General features: G+C 41.6%; 1 protein-coding gene across 1 annotated transcript in view; it reads left to right on the forward strand.

The window, feature by feature from the left end:
* The window catches only part of LOC130868779 (pregnancy-specific glycoprotein 22-like), a 52,558-nt gene that overhangs the window by 25,317 nt on the left and 2,819 nt on the right, over positions 1–24,422 (forward strand). Inside the window, exon 5 of the mRNA XM_057760826.1 lies at positions 22,424–22,774. Coding sequence (XP_057616809.1) covers positions 22,424–22,774 — 351 coding nt within the window. The remainder of the gene's footprint in view (positions 1–22,423; positions 22,775–24,422) is intronic.

Below are 24,422 nucleotides of genomic sequence, written 5' to 3' on the forward strand. Positions count from 1 at the left end.
CAAGACTTGAAAACTGAAATAGAGTAAAACCAGAACCAGGTAAACAATCTAAACAGAACTCTTAGTTGCGAAGAATTGGAAGTTGTTATAAAAAACCTCCCTACCCAGGAGAACACTTCCTACGTATAACCCCAGCAGCACAAACACTAAGGACATCATTGAATAAATGGGACCTCCTGAGACTGAGAAGCTTCTGTAAAGCAAAGGACACTGTCACTAAGACAGAAAGGCAACCCACTGACTGGGAGAAGATCTTCACCAACCCCGCAACTGACAAAGGTCTGATATCCAAAATATACAAAGAACTCAAGAAATTAGACCGTAAAAGGTTAATCAATCCAATTATAAAATGGGGCACTGAGCTGAACAGAGACTTTTCAACAGAAGAAGTTCAAATGGCCAAAAGTCACTTAAGATCATGCTCAACTTCCTTAGCAATCAGGGAAATGCAAATCAAGACAACATTAAGATACCATCTTACACCGGTCAGAATGGCTAAAATCAAAAACACCAATGATAGCCTCTGCTGGAGAGGTTGTGGAGAAAGGGGCACTCTCATCCATTGCTGGTGGGAATGCAAACTTGTGCAACCACTTTGGAAAGCAGTGTGGCGGTTTCTCAGGAAAGTCGGGTTCAACCTACCTCTTGACCCAGCAATACCACTATTGGGAATATACCCAAGAGATGCCCAAACATACAACAAAAGTATATGCTCAACTATGTTCATAGCAGCATTGTTTGTAATTGCCAGAACCTGGAAACAACCTAGATGTCCTTCAATGGAAGAATGGATGAAGAAAGTATGGAATATATACATATTAGAGTACTACTCAGCAGTAAAAAACAATGACTTCTTGAATTTTGCATACAAATGGACGGAAATTGAAAACACTATCCTGAGTGAGGTAAGCCAGACCCAAAAAGAGGAACATGGGATGTACTCACTCATATTTGGTTTCTAGCCATAAATAAAGGACATTGAGACTATAATTCGTGACTCTAGAGAAGCTAAATAAGAAGGTGAACCCAAAGAAAAACATATAAGCATCCCCCTGAATATTAACCTTCATCAGGCGATGAAAGAAGACAGAGACAGAGACCAACATTGGAGCACTGGACTGAAGTCTCACGATCCAAAGGAGGAGCAGAAGGAGAGTGAGCACGAGCAAGGAACTCAGGACGGCGAGGGGTGCACCCACACACTGAGGCAATGGGGATGATCTATTGGGAACTCACCAAGGCCAGCTGGCCGGGGACTGAAAAAACATGGGACAAAACCGGTCTCGCTGAACATAATGGACAATGAGGACTACTGAGAACTGAAGAACGATGGCAATGGGTTCTTGATCCTATTGCATGTAATGGCTTTGTGGGAGCCCAGGTAGTTTGGATGCTCACCTTAATAGACCTGGATGGAGGTGGGTGGTCCTTGGACCTCCCACAGGGCAGAGAAACCTGCTTGCTCTTTGGGCTGAGGAGGAAGAAAGACTTGATTGGGGGAGGGGGAGGGAATGGGAGGTGGTGGCGGGGAAGAGGCAGAAATCTTTAATAATTAAATTAATTAATTAATAAAAAAAATAAAAGAGGAAAAAAAAAAAAAAAAACCTCCCTACCAAAAAAGCCCAGGTCCAGACGGCTTCAATACAGAATTCTACCAGAACTTCCAAGAAGACTTAATACCTATACTCCTTAATGTATTTCACAATATAGAAACAGAGATGTCATTGCCAAATTCCTTTTATGAAGCTGCAGTTACTCTGATACCAAAACCACACAAAGACCCAACCAAGAAAGAGAACTACAGGTCAATCTCACTCATGAACATCGATGCAAAAATCCTCAATAAAATACTGGTAAACCAAATCCAAGAACACATTAGAAAAATTATCCATTATGATCAAGTAGGCTTCATCCCAGGGATGCAGGGCTGGTTCAACATACGCAAATCTATCAATATAATCCATCCTATAAATAAACTGAAAGAAAAAAAAAACGTATGATCATTTCATTAGATGCTGAAAGAGCATTTGACAAAATTCAACATCTCTTTATGATAAAGGTCTTAAGGAGATTAGGGATACAAGGGTCGTACCTAACTATAATAAAAGCTATTTATAGGAAGCCGACAGCTAACATCAAATTAAATGGAGAGAAACTCAAAGCCATCCCACTAAAATCAGGAACACGACAAGGCTGTCCACTCTCTCCATACCTCTGCAATATAGTGCTTGAAGTTCTAGCAATAGCAATAAGACAACATAAGGGGATAAAGGGGATTCGAATTAGAAAGGAAGAAGTTAAATTTTCATTATTTGCAGATGATATGACAGTGTACATAAGCGACCCCAAAAACTCCAGCAAAGAACTCCTATAGCTGATAAACTCCTTTAGTAGTGTGGCAGGATACAAGATCAATTCTATAAAATCAGTTGCCCTCCTAAACACAAAGGATAAGGAAGCAGAGAGGGAAATCAGAGAAGCATCACCAATCATGATAGCCACAAATAGCATAAAATATCTTGGGGTAACTCTAACCAAGGAAGTGAAGGATCTATTTGACAAGAACTTTAAGTCTTTGAAGAAAGAAATTGAGGAGAATACCAGAAAACAGAAGGATCTCCCTTGCTCTTGGATTGGGAGGATCAACATAGTAAAAATGGCAATTCTACCAAGGGCAATTTATAGATTCAATGCAATCCCCATTAAAATCCCATCAAAATTCTTCACAGATCTTGAGAACATTAATCAACTTTATATGGAAAAACAAAAAACCCAGGATAGCCAAAACAATCTTAGGCAAAAAAGGAACTTCTGGAGGCATTAACATCCATGACTTCAAACTCTATTATAGAGCTTCAGTATTGAAAACAGCTTGGTATTGGCATAAAAACAGAGAAGTCGATCAATGGAATTGAATAGAAGACCCTGATTTTAATCCACAAACCTATGAACACCTGATTTTTGATAAAGGAGGTAAAAGTATTCAATGGAAGAAAGAAAGCATCTTTAACAAATGGTGCTGGCAGAAATGGTTGTTAATCTGTAGAAGAATGAAAATAGATCCATATCTATCACCATGCACAAAACTCAAGTCCAAATGCATCAAAGACCTCAATATCAGTCTGAACACACTGAACCTGATAGAAAAAAGTGGGAAGTACTCTACAACATATGGGCACAGAAGATCACTTCCTACGTGTAACCCCAGCAGCACAGACATTAAGGACAACATTGAATAAATGGGACCTCCTGAAACTGAGAAGCTTCTGTAAAGCAAAGGACACTGTCATTAAGACAAAAAGGCAACCCATTGACTGGAAGAAGATCTTCACCAACCCCACAACAGACAAAGGTCTGATCTCCAAAATATATAAAGAACTCAAGAAACTAGACTTTAAAATGCTAATTAACCCAATTAAAAAAATGGGGCATTGAACTGAACAGAGAATTCTCAACAGAAGAATTTCAAATGGTCAAAAGACACTTAAGGTCATGCTCAACCTCCTTAGCGATAAGGGAAATGCAAATTAAAACAACTTTGAGATACCATCTTATACCTGTCAGAATGGCTAAAATCAAAAACACCAATGATAAACTTTGCTGGAGAGGTTGTGGAGGAAGGGGCACACTCATCCATTGCTGGTAGGAATGCAAACTTGTGCAACCACTTTGGAAATCAGTGTGTCGATTTCTCAGGAAATTTGGGATCAACTTACCCCAAGATTCAGTAATACCACTCTTGGGAATATACCCAAGAGATTCCCTATCATATGACAAAAGCATTTGTTCAACTATGTTCATAGCGGCATTGTTTGTAATAGCCAGAACCTGGAAACAACCTAGATGCCCTTCAATGGAAGAATGGATGAAGAACGTGTGGAATATATACATATTAGAGTACTACTCAGTGGTAAAAAAAAAAATGACATGGTGAATTTTGCATGCAAATGGATGGAAATTGAAAACACTATCCTGAGTGAGGTATCCCAGACCCAAAAGGATGAACATGGGATGCACTCACTCATATTTGGTTTCTAGCCATAAATAAAGGACATTGAGCATATAATTTGTGATCCTAGAGAAGCTAAATAAGAAAATGAACCCAAAGAAAAACATATAGTCATCCACCTGGATAGGGGAAGTAGACAAGATTGCCAGGCAAAAGCTGGGAACTTGCTGGTGAGGTGGCATGGGGTTAAGGGGAAATGGGGTGAGAAACGTGAGAAGGGGAGGATGGGGAGAGCTTGGGGGAATAGGATGGTTGGGATATAGGAAGGGTGGATACGGCAGCAGAGAAATATATATCCTAATTAAGGGAGCCATCTTAGGGTTGGCAAGAGACTTGACTCTACAGGGGCTCGCAGGTGTCCAGGGAGATGTCCCCAGCTAGTACCTTGGGCAACTGAGGAACGGGAACCTGAAATGACCCTATCCTGTACTGATGAATGTCTTACATATCACCTTAGAACCTTCATCTGGCAATGGATTGAGATAGAGACAGAGACCCAATTTGGAGCAACAGACTGAGCTCTTAAGGTCCAAATGAGGAGCAGAAGGAGGGAGAACATGAGCAAGGAAGTCAGGACCACGAGGGGTGCACCCACCCACTGTGACAGTGGAATTGATCTATTGGGAGCCCACCATGGCCAGCTGGACTGGGACTGAATAAGCATGGGATGAAACCGGACTTTCTGAACAAGACAGACAATGAAGGCTGATGAGAAGTCAGGGACAATGGCACTAGGTTTCGTTCCTAATACATGAACTGACTTTGTGGGAGCCTAGCCTGTTTGTATGCTCACCTTCCTGGACCTAGATAGAAGCGGGAGAACCTTTGACTTCCCACAGGGCAGGGAATTTGGACTGCTCTCAGTACCTAGAGGGAGGGGGAATGGAGTGGGGGGAGGTGGAGAGGAGTAGGGGGAGGGGGAGAAGAGTGGGGAAAGGGAGAAGGGAGTACGGGGAGGGGGCGATGTGTGGGAGGAGGGGGAGGGAAATGGGAAACAGGAAGGAAGCGGTAATTTTAATTTAAAAAGAATAAAATAAAGAAAAAAAACTAAAAGGAAAAAGACACCTTAACTTCCAAAAAAAAAAGCACACACTTATTTAAAAGAAATGTTACTAAAATTCAAGGCAGTCATCAAGCCACACACACTAATAGTAGGAGACTTCAACACACCTCTCTCACCAGTGGATAGGTCAACCAGACAGAAACCTAACAGAGAAATAAGAGAATTAATGGAGGTAATGAATCAAATGGACTTAACAGACATCTATAGAACATTCCATCCAAATAGGAAAGAATATACCTTCTTCTCTGCAGCTCATGGAACCTTTTTGAAAATTGACCACAACTTGGTAACAAAGCAAACTTCCATAGTTACCAAAAAATATTAGTAATCACTTGTGTCTTAATGGATCACCATGGATTAAAGTAAGAATTCAACAACAATGCTACTCCCAAAAAGCCTACAAATTCATGGAAACTGAACAGTCAACTACTGAATCACACCTGGATCATGGAAGAAATAAAGAAAGAAATTAAAGTCTTCGTTGAATTCAGTGAAAATAAAAAAACAACATACTCAAACCTATGGGATAGTGTGAAAGCAGTCCTAAGAGGAAAATTCATAGCACTAAGTGCCCACTAAAAGAAAATGGCGAAAGCACAGGTTGGAGACTTAACAGCCCACCTGAAAGCCCTAGAAAAAAAGAAGCAGACACCTAGTTGAGTAGAAGATTGGAAATAATCAAATTGAGGGGTGAAATCAACAAAATAGAAACACAGAAAACAATCCAAGGAATCAATGAAAATAAAAACTGGTTCTTGGAGTAAATCAACAAGACTGATAAACGCCTATCCAAACTAATCAAACGGCAGAGAGAGAATATGCAAACTAATAAGATCAGAAGTGAAAAGGGGGACATAACCACAGACACAGAGGAAATTCACAGAATCATTAGATCTTACAACAAAAGCCTGTATGCCGCAAAACTGGAAAATGTAAAAGAAATGGACACTTTTTTAGATAAATACCATATACCAAAGTTAAACCAGGACCAGGCGAACAACCTAAATAGACTTGTTAGTCACAAAGAATTAGAAGCTGTTATCAATAACCTCCCTACCAAAAAAAGCCCAGGACCAGATGGTTTCAATGCGGAATTCTACCAGAACTCCCAAGAAGACCTAATACCTACACTCCTTAATGTATTTCACAATATAGAAACAGAAGAGTCATTGTCAAAATCCTTTTATGAAGCTTCAGTTACGCTGATACCAAAACCACACAAAGACTCAACCAAGAAAGAGAATTACAGGCCAATCTCACTCATGAACATCGACGAAAAAATCCTCGATAGAATAATTGCAAACCAAATCCAAGAACACATTAGAAAAATTATCCATTATGATCAAGTAGGCTTCATCCCAGAGATGCAGGGCTGGTTTAACATAAGCAAATCTATCAATGTAATCCATCATATAAATAAACTGAAAGAAAAAAACCATATGATTGTTTCATTAGATGCTGAAAAAGCATTTGACAAAATTCAACATCCCTTTATGATAAAGGTCTTGGAGAGATTAGAGATACAAGGGTCATACCTAAATATAATTAAAGCTATTTACAGCAAGCCAACAGCTAACATCAAATTAAACAGAGAAAACTCAAAACCATCCCACTAAAATCAGGAACACGACAAGGCTGTCCACTCTATCCATACCTCTTCAATATAGTGGTTGAAGTTCTAGCAATAGCAATAAGAAAACACAAGAGGATCAAGGGGATTCAAATTGTAAGGAAGAAGTTAAACTGTCGTTATTTGCAGATGATATGATAGTGTACATAAGCGACCCCCAAAATTCCACCAAAGAACTCCTACAGCTGATAAACACCTTTAGTAATGTGACAGGATACAAGATAAACTCCAAAAAATCAGTTGCCCTCCTATACACAAAGGATAAGGAAGCAGAGAGGGAAATCAGAGAAGCATCACCAATCATGATAGCCACAAAGAGCATAAAATATCTTGGGGTAACTCTAACCAAGGAAGTGAAGGATCTATTTGACAAGAACTTTAAGTCTTTGAAGAAAGAAATTGAAGAGGAAACCAGAAAATGGAAGGATCTCCCTTGCTCTTGGATTGGGAGGATCAACATAGTAATTCTACCAAAGGCAATTTATAGATTCAATACAATCCCCATCAAGGTACCATCAAATTCTTCACATATCTTGAGAGGACAATAATCAACTTATTATGGAAAAACAAAAAACCCAGCATAGCCAAAACAATTTTATACAATAAAGGAACTTCTGAAGGCATTACCATCCTTGACTTCAAACTCTATTAAAGAGCTACAGTAATGAAACCAGCGTGGTTTTGGCATAAAACAGAGAAGTCCACCAATGGAATCGAATAGAAGATCCAGAGTTTAACCCACAATCCTATGAACACCTGATTTTTGATAAAGGAGCTAAAAGTATACAATGGAAGAAAGAAAGCATCTTCAACAAATGGTCCTGACACAACTGGATGTCAACCTGTAGAAGAATGAAAATAGATCCATATCTATCACCATGCACAAAACTCACGTCCAAATGCATCAAAGACCTCAATATCAATCTGAACACACTGAACCTGATAGAAGAAAAAGTGGGAAGTACCCTACAAGATATGGGCACAGGAGATTGCTTCATATTTATAACCCCAGCAGCACAGACATTAAGGGCAACATTGAATAAATGGGACCTCCTGAAACTGAGAAGCTTCTGTAAAGCAAAGGACACTGTCACTAAGACAAATGCAACCGAATGACTGGGAGAAGATCTTCACCAACCCCGCAACAGACAAAGGTCTGATCTCCAAAATATTTAAAGAACTCAAGAAACTAGACTTTAAAATGCTAATTAACCCAATTTAAAAATGGGGCATTGAACTGAACATAGAATTCTCAACAGAAGAAGTTCAAATGGCCAAAAAAACTTAAGGTCATGCTCAACCTCCTTAGCTATCAGGGAAATGCAAATCAAAATAACTTTGAGATATCATCTTACACCTGTCAGAATGGCTAAAATCATAAACACCAACGATAGCTTTTGCTGGAGATGTTGTGGAGAAAGGGGTACACTCATTTATTGCTGGTAGGAATGCAAACATGTGCAACGGCTTTGGAAAGCAGTGTGGCGATTTCTCAGGAAATTTGGGATCAACCTACCCCAGGACCCAGCAATACCACTCTTGGGAATATACCCAAGAGATGCCCTATCATATTACAAAAGCATTTGTTCAACTATGTTCATAGCAGCATTATTTGTAATGGCCAGAACCTGGAAACAACCTAGATGTCTTTCAGTAGAAGAAAGGATGAAGAAAGTGTGGAATATATACATATTAGCATACTACTCAGCGGTAAAAAACAATGACTTCTTGAATTTTGCATGCAAATGGATGGAAATAGAAAACACTATCCTGAGTGAGGTAACCTAGACCCAAAAGATGAACATGGGATGTACTCACTCATAATTGGTTTCTAGCCATAAATAAAGGACATTGAGCCTATAATTTGTGATCCTAGAGAAGCTAAATAAGAAGGTGAACCCAAAGAAAAACATATAGGCATCCTCCTGAATATTAACCTTCATCAGGTGATGAAAGGAGACATAGAGAGACCCACATTGGAGCACCGGACTGAAATCTCAAGGTCCAAATCAGGAGCAGAAGGAGAGAGAGCACGAGCAAGGAACTCAGGACCGCGAGGGGTGCACCCACACATTGAGACAATGGGGATGTTCTATCAGGAACTCACCAAGACCCGCTGGCCTGGGTCTGAAAAAGCATGGGATAAAACCGGACTCGCTGATCATAGCGGACAATAGGAGGACTACTGAGAACTCAAGAACAATGGCAATGGGTTTTTGATCCTACTGCACGTACTGGCTTGGTGGGAGCCTAGGCAGTTTGGATGCTCACCTTAATAGACCTGGATGGAGGTGGGGGTCCTGGGACTTCCCACAGGGCAGGGAACCCTGATTGCTCTTCGTGCTGATGAGGGAGGGGACTTGATTGAGGGAGGGGGAGGGAAATGGGAGGTGGTGGCAGGGAGGAGGCAGAAATCTTTAATAAATAAATAAATAAAAGGAAAAATAAAACAAAAAAAAACAAAGTATATTCAAATGTTCTTCAATACTATAACTCTGCAATATTTTGAATTCTGGGATTGAATTCCCTCCACTATACAGTCCCTAAGCATCCACTAATCAACTGTATATTTTCTTCTGAGTCTCCACATGGAGACCCCAGCTGTTTCAGTGTCTAGGCATTTAGTCAACTGTTTTGGTGAGTTTATGAGACTTACAGGAAAGTCATGAGCCCTAGGGGAAGGACAAAAGCTATAAGTCCTCCTGATGACTCCATGTCCTCAGAGAGTAAGTCTAGCAAATTCTCTCCAGTAGGCAAGTAGTAACAGATGGTGCTTATCTGGACAGCTGTCCTGTCCCAGTGTTTTCATGTATGAGGTTACCTTATCACCATGGCAACACTCATTAACACTGTTTGCTATCACTGGAAAAGAGGCACAGAAAACACAGTGTGTTTATCTGTGTTAGAGACCATGAGTAACAGACATGCTGTCTGACTGCACTCACGTATCCCATGTCCTCACCCTCAAGGCTTTTTTAGGTGTATATGGAGCAGGAGCAGCTGTTTTTCACAAATATTAACCTTGGCCATTGACAGCTTGAGATGGCTGTTCTATGAAGTGAAAAGGAATGGAAATTTATATTTGACTCTATGACTAAACTACCCACCTCTGGAGAATTTCTGCCAAATTCCAGGACTCCAAATCCTACCTACTGGACAGAAATCATGTGTTTTCTGTCATGTTGCTATCACTACTCCAGGAAGGTAAAGGACAGGACTTTGTTTTGAATCTTATAAAATATCCTGCATCTAACACAGGGCTCTCCCTGCTCAGGGAGTCACTGATTTCAAATAACTTTAGCATCTGTCTCTCATCTCATTGTAATCTTTAGAGAAGCAATCCTTAGAGGGATTAGCATTATATGCTTGGTATTAGTAACAATGGTCTCATATGGAGAAAGTCAGAGTCCTAAATTTCTGGTCTAGATCTTCCCAACACATTAATAGTTCCAGTAAGTTCTTGCTCACTATCTTCTACCAGTCAATTCTGCCTATGAAAATATTCACCTGAGAGTTTTGAGAGATAGATCAATGGTTAAGAACTCTGAATGTATTTGTAGAGGAGTCATGTCCTGATTCCAGTACATTCATAATATCTCATAACCAATCTTTAATTTCATTTCTTGGGTATACAATGCCCTCTTCTAGTTTCTGAAGGAACTGGGCATACTTGTGGTTCACAAATATATGTGCAGTAAACATAGCCATACACATGAAAAGAAAGGAAGAAAGGATGAAATAAAAATAGAAGGGGGAAAGGGAGGAAGGAAGGGAGGGAGGGAGAAAAAAAAGGAAGGAAAGAAGGAAAGAAAACATTAACCTGCGTTTCAGGAAATATCTTGCTGTCACCCTTAACTGTGCAAAACAGAACATCAGAGGCCAAGACAATCATCCTGTTTCAAGCTCACCTTTAACCCACAATCTTCCCCTCAAAGATTATTCTGTGACTCATTCTTTGAGGTTGGGGATCCGTGCATCATCTCAGTCACCATCAAACACCTGGGAAGGTTGGCCCTTGTTGTGTTATAATCTGTTCATTTAGCACAATGACAGGTCCACTACTGGACTCATGTGTGAATTTCCATACAAACAAGTCCTGGTGATTGTTTGTGGGTGCTTCTCAGGGAAGCTAAATAGGAATTGTTATTTGCTCAATTTGTAGGACTTCTTTAAACATCGTTGCCTTGGAAGGCACTGGCCAAGGCTCAGAAGTGGATATCAGTACAGCAGGAGGGACACAGAACTTTGATACAAGGCAGGCAGTGTGCCAGTGAGATCCATGAGAGACAATGGTCATCTGATTCCAGGTCCTAGGTCTGTAGCATCATGCTCTGCAGCTCAGCTCATACATGGTAAAGTCAGTTTCTCCCACACAGCACTGGAGACCCAACATCACTGAGTACTCAAGTCCTCCTGCATCTGTGTGTGATTCATCTTCTGCCTGGTTATCTAAAGAAAAAGATTGAGGGTAGATGTAGAAAGACCAGCATTGGTTTAAAGAAGCCTTTGTAAGTGTCAGAGATCCCAGAGCAGGACATAATCCCTCTGCTGTCTGCAAAGCATTGCTATCCAAGGCCGTCAGCACATGCAGCAATTCTAATCCCATGGAGGTTAAGGACAGTAGCCTTGTAATTTCTCTTTCCTCATAACTATACCTGCCTATGTGCATAGAGATAGAAATGTGACATTCAGCCACTTTCTGCTATTGACAGAGACCCACCTTGTAATTTCCGTTTCCTCATGACTATCACTGCCTATGTACAGAGAGATAGGGCTGGGACACTCAGCCACTCTTTGGTATTGACACAGACCCACCACACTGATACCTAGGCTGGACAGGAATCCTGCTCTAGCCCAAGTAAATGCAGAGAAGCCCAGCATTGAGTTAGAAGAGTCTGGAGAAACTTTTCTTTCCTAGGCATACTCTGGGTCATGGAGACAGGGGACATCTTAGACCTAGGCTCAGTGCACACATGAGAGTCCAGTGGGATTTTTGTGTGTTGTGCCAGTGATGAATCAAGGGTTATGTATGAAGTACTTATTACATGAATACACTTCTACTAATATGCACCCCAGCTCTGGCTGAGACCTGTTCAACTAAGGTGAAAGAACAGATAATAACTAAGGTAAAAGAATAGATAATAGAGCCATCTAATCACCAAGATTCCCAATTTCTTTGCAGGCATCATGTGTGGCTTTATTCAGTTTCCTCCTGATGGTTCAGATGATTTGATCATGTCCCTCTCAGATTATCGTTTATATCCAGTGTCAAAGCTCGAGCTCTTCCACCATGTTACCTCTCACTCACCTGCACAGTACTCTTGGCTTATTCATGAAGAGCCCCAGATACAATGTTAAGAGCTCTTTATTCCCAAAATCATTTTTAGTTCTTCAAGATCCTATATCTCCCTCATATAGAACTCAGCCATTGGCATTAATGGACCCAAGTGAAGAAAATTACAAGTCTTGGGAAGTGGATCCCTCAAATGACAACATTGAGCTTTGAGTGAAGCCTTGGTTTGATGGATAGATACAGAAATTAATTCCCATTCTTGTCATGGGCACAAACAAATCCCAATCCTCTTATGAGATTCCAGCAATGAGTCTTCCCGTCTTGCATCTCTGATTTCTCTTGACTCACCTTAGACTGGTATTTGAATGTGAAGGTAGGGTTCTTTCAAGAGGAAGGAACTTCTCAGGTAGAGAGATTTTACTTAAGGTCAAGTAGATTTTTCTTTCTGTCACTAATTCACACATTCCTTTTCCCCATTTGTGCTCATGATCTCTATGACCCCAAAGGAACATCTAGAACTTTGAGCCATACTCAAGGTCCTTTAGCCAAAATGTTTCCATCTCCTGTCTTCTCTCAGCTGATAAATGACTTCTGCTCTGATTGCAATGTAGTCAGAAGGGGCAGGTGATGAACATGCCTGGGAGGCCTGTCTGTGTCAGGATGAAACTTATGTTTTGATGATGCTTCATTTACTCTTCACAATGTCTGTTGTGGAGATAATGGTGTCTGGGAAGTGGAAAAAGTGACACTCAGGGTAGATGTCCATGAGCTGTACCCTGGCTCAGACTGGACACCAGCACATGTGATGACCTTGGAAACCAAATAGGGAAACTCACTTAGAGAATGGGGAATTTCCTCTGGAATCTCCCTATGGATGAGGAGGACTTAACAGTTTGAATCTGTCTTCTAGTTTGCATTAACTGTCACCTTGAGATAGCTCAAAATCTCCGTAGGGTAACAAAGAGTCTTGAGGTACAGACCACACTAGTCCAGAGAACAAGTGAGTGACCCATCTGCCAGCTGAAGTACAACAATCCTCAGATTCTTTTCCCAAAGTCCCATCCCCAGGCCATATCAGTAAGAAGAACAGAGAGCCCCTGATGTACCAAAGGTAAAGGTAACTTTCCAGAGACAGGCTCCCAACCTTGACAGAGGATCGATTCTGTAGCAGAGTAAAGAGTTGGAAAAAGAATTTCCAAATCATACCACCTAAGGAGCAAGCTCATGTAGCTCTTCTAATATGTAACAAAATAGATTTTAGACCAAAATTAATCAAAGAAGATAGAGAATGACATTTCATATTCATTAAAGAACAAACCCGATTCTTCCTTCTGCCCCCTTCCTTCTTTGGGCACATAACACCACCTAGCTCAGCCTGTCTGGGCACTGGGGGCAAATCCTCAGGGCAAACAGGCAGGCGGGAGTTCCTTTGTTTCACTGGCCTGCCTGCACCAAGCAAGGTAAGCGCTTTGTTTATGAATTACCCAACCAGCAGAGAGATCTGAGCTCGTAACCAGGAGAGCCATCATTGGGGTGAGTTTGTGACACAGCAGCAGCCTCGGACAGGGAACTCAGAAGTTCCTCACCCCCCCATCCCTCCTGGGCCCCCTGCAGATACCCTACTCCGTGCAGACTGCCTCTCTCTTCCTAGCCCACCCAGCTTGCTTCCAGAACCCTTCTTCCTTCTGCCCCCTTCCTTATTTGGGCACATAACACCACCTAGCTCAGCCTGTCTGGGCGCTGGGGGCGAATTCTCAGGGCAAACAGGCGGGCGGGAGTTCCTTTGTTTCACTGTCCTGCCTGCACCAAGCAAGGTAGGTGCTTTGTTTACGAACTTACCCAACCAGCACGGAGATCTGATCTCGGCACCAGGAGAGCCATCATTGGGCACGGAGAGCTAATTTTGGCACCAGGAGAGCCATCATTGGGCACGGAGATCTGATATTGTCACCAGGAGAGACATCACTGGAGCACCAGGAGAACCATCACTGGGGAGTACCATCACTGGGAAGGTACAACAGTAGGCAAGGAGACCTAATCCTGTAAGAGAAGATCCATAGGAGAGCATTCAGAGGAAGAGATGGGCAGGCGCCAATGCAAGAATTCACCCAACAATCTGAAAAACAATATAAAACCACCAGAACCCAGCGACCTCACATCAGGAGGACATGAACACCTTAATCATGAAGAAGTAGAAAAAATTGACTTTATGAAAGTGATTGATGCCCTTAAACAGCATGTAAAAAATGCCCTTATAGAAATGGATGAGAAGTATAACAGAAAGTTTGAAGAATTGGGTAAATCAGTGAATGATACCCTAGGAAACCAAGGAAAAACAATCAAACAGATAATGGAAACAGTTCAAGTCTTGAAAACTGAATTGGAGGCAAAGAAGAAAACCATAGAGAAAATAAACACGCTGATCAAAGAAAACAGCAAGGCCAACAAACTCTCATCACAAAACATTCAGGAAATATGGGACACAATAAAAAGACCAAACCTAAGAATAATAGGAGTAGAAGAAGGGGAAGAAGCGCATCTCAACGGTCCAGACATCTATAGAATATTCCACCCAAATAGGAAAGAATATACCTTCTTCTCTGCAGCTCATGGAACCTTCTCGAAAATTGACCACATACTCGGTAACAAAGCAAACATCCACAGTTACAAAACAATATCTGTAACCACCTGTATCTTATCAGATCACCATGGATTAAAGCTAGAATTCAACAACAATGCTACCCCCAGAAAGACTACAAACTCATGGAAACTGAACAGTCAACTACTGAACCATACCTGGATTAAGGAAGAAATAAAGAAAGAAATTAAAGTCTTCCTTGAATTCAATGAAAATAAAGAAACAACATACTCAAACCTATGGGACACTATGAAAGCAGTCCTGAGAGGAAAGTTCATAGCACTAAGTGCCCACTTAAAGAAAACAGAGAAAGCACACATTGGAAACTTAACAGCCCACCTGAAAGCTCTAGAAAAAAAAGAAGCACACTCACCTAGAAGGAGTAGAAGACTGGAAATAATCAAAGACCTCAATATCAATCTGAACACACTGAACCTGATAGAAGAGAAAATGGGAAGTACCCTACAACATATGGGCACAGGAGATCGCTTCCTATGTATAACCCCAGCAGCACAGACATTAAGGGCAAAATTGATAGCCTTTGCTGGAGAGGTTGTGGAGAAATGGGTACCCTCATCCATTGCTGGTGGGACTGCAAACTTGTGCAACCACTATGGAAATCAGTGTGGCGGTTTCTCAGAAAAAATGGGATCAACCTACCCCTGGACCCAGCAATACCACTCTTGGGAATATACCCAAGAGATCCCTTATCATATAACAAAAGCATTTGTTCAACTATGTTCATAGCAGCATTATTTGTAATAGCCAGAACCTGGAAGCATCCTAGGTGTCCTTCAATGGAAGAATGGATGAAGAAAGTGTGGAATATATACACATTAGAGTACTACTCTGTGGTAAAAAAACAATGACTTCTCGAATTTTGCATGCAAATGGATGGAAATAGAAAATACTATCCTGAGTGAGGTAACCCAGACCCAAAAAGAACATTATGGGATGTGCTCACTCATAATTGGTTTCTAGCCATGGATAGGGGGCCACTGAGTCTATAATTTGTGGTCCTAAAGAAGCTAAACAAGAGGGCAAACCCAAGGAAAAACATATAGTTATCCTCCTGGCTATGGGAAATAGACAAGATTGCCGGGCAAAAAAGTTGGAATCTTGGGGGTGGGGTGGGATGGGGGTAAGGGGAGATGGAGAGAGAAAAGTGTGAAGGAGAGGATGAGGGGAACTTGGGGAAACGGGATGATTGGGGATATAGGAAGGTTGGATAGGGGAGCAGGGAAACTCATATCTTAGTTAAGGGAGCCACCTAAGGGTTGGCAAGAGACTTGAACTTGGAGTGGCTACCAGATGCCCAGGGCAATGTCCCCAGTTAGTTCCTTGGGCACCTGAGGATAGGGAACCTGAAATGAACCTATCCTATAGCCATACTGATGAATATCTTGCATATCACTATAGAACCTTCAACTAGCGATGGAAGGAGATAGAGACAGAGACCCACACTGGAGCACTGGACTGAGCTCCCAAGGTCCTAATGAGGAGCAGAAGGAGGGAGAACATGAACAACGAAGTCAGGACCACGAAGGGTGCACCCACCCACTGAGACAGTGGGGCCGATCTATTGGGAGCTCACCAAGGCGAGCTGGACTGTGACTGAAAAAGCATGGGATAAAACCGGACTCTCTGAACATGGTGGACAATGAGAGCTGACGAGAGGCCAAGAACAATGGCACTGGGTTTTGATCCTACTTCAGGTTCTGGCTTTGTGGGAGCCTAGACAGTTTGGATGTTCACCTTCCTAGATCTGGATGGAGCGGGGAGGACCTTGGACTTTTCACAGGGCAGGGAACTCTGACTGCTCCTGGGACTGGAGAGGGAGGAGAAGAGGAGTGGAGGGAGGGGGAGAGGGACGGGAGCATGGGGAGGGAAATAGGAGGCGGGGAGGAGGCGGAAATTTTTTTTTTCAATTAAAAATAAACAAAGAACAAACCCATCAGGACTATATTTCAATTCTGAACATTGATGCCCATAAACAAGAGTACCCACATTAATCAAAACATTACTAAATCTCAAATCACACTTTGAGTCCCATGCACTAACAGTGATAGAGTTAAATACCACACTCTCACAAATGGACACTTTATCCAGACAGAAAATTTAAAAAAGAAATAAAGAAACTAATAGACCTTAAGACTGAAATGGACCTAACATATCTACAGAAAATTTCACCCCAACACAAAAGAATATACTTTACCAGTACCTCACGGAACATTAGACAAAATTGGCTGTATATTTGGTCAACACAGCAAGTATTATTAGACACATAAAAATTGAAATAAACACCTGTATCTTTTCTGACTACAATGGGTTTCAGTTGGATTTCAACAACAACAGAAACAGTAGAAAGTCTATAAACTACTGGAAACTGAACAGCTCTCTATGGAATTACCACTGAGTCAAGAAAGAGATAAATTAAAAACTTCATAGAATTAAATAAAAATCAATGCAGAATATACACAAAGATATGGGACACAGTAAACTTGGTGCTGTGAGGAAATTTTATAGAACTAAGCACATTTATTTGAAAATTAGTGGTATCTCTTAATAGTGACTTAATAGCATACACGAGGGCGCTAGAACTAAAAGAATAAAACACACTCTGGAGGAGTAGGTGACAGCAAAAATTAATCAACTCAGAGATAAATTAATAAAATACAAAGAATTAATGAAATCAAGAGTTGGGTCTTTGAGAAAATTAACAAAAGAAACAAAATCTTATCCCAACTAATGGAAAGGCAGAGAGATTATACAAATTAACAAAACTTCAACTGAAAAGGGAAAATAACAAACACCAAGGAAATCTGAAGATTCATTAAGTCATACTTCAAAATGCTATTTTCTGTGAAATTAGAAAATATTTAAAAAGGACAATTTTTTTTAGCAGATACCATTTACCAAGGGTAAGTGAAGATCAGATAAACATTGAGATAGCCCTCTAATCCCCAAAGAAATAGGAGCCATCGTTAAAAGTCTCCCAACCAAAAAAGACCAGGACCAGATGATTTTAGCATAGAATTCTACCTATTTCAAAAAAGTGTTAACACCAATATTCCTCAAATTCCACAAAATATATTCAGAAAGAACATTTCCAAATTCTTTTTATGAGGTCAAGTAATTTTGATACACAAACCACACATAACAATCAACAAAGAAAGAGAATTACAGCTCAGTTTCCCTTGGTAAGATAGATGCAAAAATGCAAAATAAAACTTAAAAACAGAATCCAAAAACTCATCAAAGAAGTTATTTATTATGATGTTTTGGATTTCATCATATGAAAATCTGTCAGTGTAGCCCACCATATAAACAAACTAAAAGAAAAAGAATCCACCTAATTATCTTATTTGATGCTGAGAAATTCTTGGAAAAAAAATCCAACACTCCTTCATAAATGTCTTATAGAGAACATAAATACAAGAGACATATCTAAACATAATAAAGGCACTCTACAGCAAATTGAATGGAGAAAACCTAAAGCAATTCCACTAAAATCAGGGACAAGATAAGGCTGCCCACTCTCACCATATCAATTCAAAAGAGTTCTTGAAGTTTTAGATAGAGCAAAAGAAAACTGAAGGAGATCAATGGGATATAAACTGGAAAAGAAGAACTCGAAGTATCACTATTGGAAGATGATATGATTGTATACAAAACTGAGCTCAATAACTCTACCAAGGAATCCCGAGAGGTGATAAAAACCTACAGTGAACTGACTGGTTACTAAAGTAACTAAAAAATAAGTAACCTTCCTATATACAAATGATAAGTTGGCTAAGAAAAAAAAATCAAGGCTAAAACACCCCTCACATTATCCACAAATAGTAGAAATTATCTTATTGTATGTCTAAGTATGTGGTTTGAAAGGAAATGCCCCCCCAAAGGGAGTGGCAATCTTAGAAGGTGTGACTTTGTTGAAGTAGGTATGGCCTTTTTGCAAGAAGTGTGCCACTGTGGCAGCAGACTTTTGATCAGAATTTTCTTCTGTGACAGACAGTCCATTTTCTGTTGCCTAGAAGATGTAGGACTCTCAGTTACTTCTCAAGCCCCACATCTGTCTACACACCACCATGTTCTTCACCATGATGATAATAGAGTGAACCCAATTAAATATGTTCCTTTATGAGTAGACATAGTCACAGTTTCTCTTCATGAGAATAGATGCCCTAAGACACCAAGTAAAGGTTAAGAACTGCAAATCTTTGAAGAAAGAAATTGGAGAAAGGTATCAGAAGATAGAAAGATTTCCCATGCTCATGGAACAGTAGGATTAATCTAGTAAAAATGGCCATCTTACCAAAAGCAATCTACAGATTCAATGCAATTCCCACCAAAATTCTAACACCATTCTTTATAGAACTTCAAAGAAGAATACTCAACTTTGTATGGAAAAACAAAATCTCAAGATAGCTAAACCAATCCTGTACAATAAAGGAATTTCTGGAGGTAACGTTATCCTTGATTTCAAGCTCTACTATAGAGCTATAGTAATAAAAACCATATTTTATTGGCAAATAACAGACAGATATTTCACTGGGCAGAGAGGAATGGGTAGGAGAGGAGGGAGGGGAAATGTTGTCAGGATGCAAACAAACAAACAACAACAACAAAGGAGTCTCAACCAAGTCAGGATGTACATTTCTTTAAATTATTGTCTTAATTGATACCGGAGGGCCCAGGTCACTGTGGACAGCATCATTCCTAGGCAAATGGTCCTTGGTTGTATAAGAAAGCTAGCTAAGTGTGGGCCAGAGTGTGAGCTGCAAATGAGTCAGCAAGTCATATGTTTTCTGCCTTGAATTTCTTCAGTGCTACAACATAGCACAGTACCAGAAAGGTAATGGACTCTAGTCTCCCTCCTAAACCGCTCTTTTTTCAGGGTGTTTTTATCACAACAACAACAACAACAGCAAGAAGAACAACAACAAAAAAATGTAGAACACAGTATAGGGAAGACACATCTATTTGACTCACTGTGATTTATACTCAAGAGCAATCCCCTGAGCACCCTCTGGACAAAGAGAAGGTGGGATTGAGACAGCAGTGACTGGTCTGAAAGTGCATGTACAGTCTACTATATTATTGTTCTCTCCTATTTTTCTTTCTAATCATCCAGGATCTGTCTGTTTAATCCAGCTGTCCTGGAAACTGTTCCATAGACCAGGCTGGCATGTTTCTAAGAGATACATTTGCCTCTGTCTCTTTCATGCTTAAATTAAAGCCATTCAGCACCATGCTCAGTTGTGTTTTGTCCTTTTAACTTCAAGAGAAATGTCCTAGGACTTTTCCTCTGAAATTTCCTGGGCACAAGGCTCCTCCTGAGAATGCCCTTTCTCAGGATTCACACTACTTCCAACTTTAGTCCAGGGCTTCCCAGGAAAAACCTGGAACCCTGTCTAGACCTACAGTAGAAGGAATTAGGAGTCTGAAAGAACACAGTGATCAGGATGAGAGGCCCTGCCCCCTACCCGTGTTGAACATATCAGGGAAGGACTCATTTGACTTCTTATCCATGCTTACTGTAGCCCTGAGCATAAGATTGATCGTTGGTCCCCAGGGGTCATAGCAGAGCATTTCCTCAATGCTCTGAAAATTGTTTCCCTGAGCCATGGCCTAGCAGACTGCTTTCCATTTCTGTCCCTACTCACCTTGAGCTCCCTCCCTAAATCTTGCCCTAACATACTGGCTCCTTCCTTTGTCTGAGAACAACTTTCTGCACGGGGACTGTTAAGGTCTCCTCCCTCCTGGCATCTCTCAAAGGGAAAGATATGATTATCAACAGGAATCACTTTATAAAGGGCAAAGTTGACCCAAGAAGATCAGAGAGGACATGTGTACACCCAACACATAGTGTTAGAATGTTGCCTTGAAACCCTCCATAGCAAGATGGAGCACACAGTCCTATCAAGGACACACAGGCTACCTCTTCAACAACGCTGAGCACACGAAACTCCTCACACAACTGCCCCTGGGCCTCTCTCCTGAATCACTAATTTGACTGGTGACATTAGTGATAAAGGATTGATGTTCATCCCTAGTCATCACTCAGCTGGTCTCTTTTCAAGCCTCAGAGATATTTCTGTCACCTTCCTTCTGGGATTAGATAAAAAAGGTGTAGACTGAGTGCTCAACTCAGTCTCTGTGTCACAAGGACACATAAGCATGATGGATGCTCCCTGCTTTGTGCTGACAGACCCAAGGCAAGAACAGAGCAGATGTCAGCCCCAGGATGAGCCATTGTTCCTGAGGACATAGGGATGCTTATCAGCCTTGTTGCACAATTTGTGTTTTGGTGAAGGAACATAAAGGGAAGTTGTGAGGGATGCAGAAGATCACTAGGAGTGGAAGGGCTTGAGCAGTGCTTTGGACTCAAACCCCACCACTCACAGCCCATTGGATTCTGAGAAGTGCTTCTTTCTGAGAATAATCTCAGCCCAGAAGGAGGAAGAACAGCAGAGCCTGAGTTCTGTGTTGGAGCTGAGGCTCTTCTCCTCAGACGGAGGACAGCAAGTAGGAAGATTGATGGAGTCTTCTGTGCTTCTCTGCAAGGGGTGTACTCCCTGGCAGAGGCTTCTGCTCACAGGTAAGGGTACTCACTCTATGACTTTGTGGGGATAGGATCTAAGAGGCAGGATGGAGTCTCCTAAAGAGGACAAGATCTTGAGAGGAGACTCAAGGTTTCTGTTTGCAGCTTTGGTGCATAAGGTACAGTAAGGGACAGAGGCTCAGCATCCAGAAGCTCTCAGAGAACAGGCGGTGATGATGGTAAGAGAAAAGCCTCAAGCACTCCATATTCACAGTGTATTTCATTGGCTGCAATGTGCTGAAGACAGCTGTTCCCAACTGCAACAGCATGACCCTCCAAATAGAGATCAAGTGGGACAGCTAGTGAGATGTCTCAGTGTGGGAAGATATGACAACATGAAACCAATCCTCAGCTCCCACACAGTAGATGGAAAAAACAGACTCCTGCAGGATCTACTCTGTCCTCCACATAGGTGCTGTGACATACACCCATACATGCACACCCTAGTACATGTGCCACATACAAATTTGTGGCATACATCTTCATATGTGCACAAGGAGATACCAGTCTTCACAAATACACACATATATTTACATAAGTAAATCTAAAATAATTTATTTCACGCTTGAAGATAATTACTGTCATAAATTCCAAACCTAAGAAATATGAAAATATGAAGAGAAATCCATGGAGACACATTTCACTTTTCTTCCTTTCTTTTTCCCTTTATCCACTAGTGTGTGAGTCTTCTCCAGGAAATGACCCTTCAAAAAGATCTGACTGATCCTGTCCCTACAAATTCCTGGTTATGCCAGGCAGTGTCAGCTCAGGTCTTTAATCCTGGCACTTGGGACACAGAGGCAGGCGATCTCTGTGAGTTCAAGGCTGCCTCGTCTACAGAGTAACTTCCAGGACAAACAAGAGAAACCCTGTGTAAAAAAAAACAAAACCAGAGAAAAAAGTCAGAAAGTGAGACCTTTCCAGAGAAGGAGTTCAGAGAGGCAGTGATCGTCATAGAAATACTCTATGTGAGCAGGGGTAAGGGGCACTTAGTGGGGGAACCAAAAAGACACGTGAGCAGAGAATTCCTCAGAGAGTTAATGACACACTCAGACATTCTGAGTCAATGGATCTCATGTTACGCAAGTCTGAAATCGAGGGTGGGCACACCCCTATTTAAACACCAAAGCTTAGTGTTGATTACAACTGATTAACACTGGAATTTTTTTTCTCAACTCCCTTCTAGCCTTCCTTTTAACCTTCTGGCACCTGTCCACCACTGCCTTTGTGACCACTGTATCAGTGCCACCCCGAGTGGCCGAAGGAAATGACGTCCTGTTCCTTGTCCACAATCTGCCAGAGAAATTTAAAACCATTGCCTGGTTCAGAGGGTCCTCAAATATGACTGCAATATATGGACTGCCCGACAATTTAAGTAGGCCAGGTCCTGCACACAGCGGCAGAGAGACAGTATTTCACAATGGATCCATGCTCCTTGCAAAGGTCAACCAGAAGGACACAGGCTTCTATACCGTACGAACCTATAATATACATGGAAATGCCATATCAACCACATACACATACCTCAACGTGTATGGTAAGTTATTCGCTGTGAACTCTGTGTGCTGGGTGAGGTTCATTCCACTGAACACATACAGGAGTGGGGTCTGTGCTTACCTTCCCTATGCATTGTGTTCCCATGTTGGGGTTTGAGCATTTAGTTTGGGACTCACAAGGTGTAGAATAAAGGCAATAGATCAGAATCCTTCGTCTGACTTCACCTTGCACACAGGTAGATGTGTGATGGGTAGTTCATCCAAGGATATCAGCTCCTGTCTAGACTCTAAAGGTTCTTATCATGAATGTTTCCTTGAGAAAGACTCCGAGGGAATCAACATTGAGCCTGGTTGAGGAAAACATGATATCCCCAGAGATATGAGCACCGGGACACCCTGCCTCAAGACTTCTTTCCCAGACTCAACTCCAGGTGTCCATGAGAAGCATTTTCTAAGTGTTGGATTTGGATGTCTTGATGGCAAGGAAGAGTGCTCCCTGGTAGTCAAAGTCATGTGATGTGTGGAATCAGATGAGAACCTTGGTTGTGCTACATCCCTTGGCCATCTTCTTCAGAGAGGCAGCAAGGAAGCATAGGTCAGCAGGTGTCCAGGCCATTAACTAACTGTCCTGTTGGGCATATGAGATTTCACATGAAGGTTGTGGTCCCCAAGGAGAGGGACTAAGGAAACAGGTTTTTTGACAAGTGCTTGTTGGTGGGATGCAGCTCCTGGAATTCTCTCCTGTAGGCAAATGGTTACAGGATAGATTGAGCCTTTCCAGATAGGCGCTGTAGTTCCCCAAATGATCTCCAGGGATGTCATCTGGATACATAATGAACTGGCAGAAAAGCATTTTGCCTGAACTAGGAACTTACCTAGGAACCTGGTTTCAACTGTGTTTTTACAGATGTGGAAATCATGGTCACAGGATTCTCAGAACTACTGACTGCTTAATATGTCTGTAACACTGTCAGGAGACCATGTTCTCTCTCCCACTTCATGTGTTTCCTTTCTAATTACATGTCATCCAAGGTGAATCAATTAGATAGAGGTACATAGCCTCTCAGAAAGGCCACGGAGCACAGGGAAGCAGAGGATGTGGGAGCAGGATCTTGATAAATTTGCAGAATGAAGGGTCTCAGCCATTTTCCAGGAATCAGGTTACCTCCTCCCACACACCCAAGATCTGGGACTCCTAACACATCCTGGGCCCAGAACCCAGTCTGATGGTGACTCCAGGGAAAACAGTTTTCTTCCTTTCCACACACATAACCACCTGGTCTCACTGGAGTCTCAAGTCCTGCTGGGAGCAAATTCCATATTTTGAGAGCATTGAAAACAGGGAAAACTGGGTGCCCAGCTGGGGTTCTTTGTTGCACAGTTGTGCAGATTTCCCCTTTTTTGTGCTGAGAAACCTAAACCAGCACACAACAGAGTGCAGTTCCAGTCTGAGCTGCTATTATCTCATGTCACAGGGATGGTCGTCACCCTTGACTCTTGCTCTGTGTTCTAGAGGAGAGAAACACAAGGAGAGAATCAGAAAAGAACATGGGGCAACACTGACATTGGAGGGGCAGAGAAGTGGTTTGAACACAGACCCACCATCAGCCAATTGTACTATGGGAGGTGCCCCTTCCTGGGAGGAGGCTCAGCTCAGATGAGAAGGACAGCAGAGTTTGTGAGCTGTGC

This window comes from Chionomys nivalis, chromosome 2 (genome assembly GCF_950005125.1).
Source record: "Chionomys nivalis chromosome 2, mChiNiv1.1, whole genome shotgun sequence".
Lineage (NCBI taxonomy): Eukaryota > Metazoa > Chordata > Mammalia > Rodentia > Cricetidae > Chionomys > Chionomys nivalis.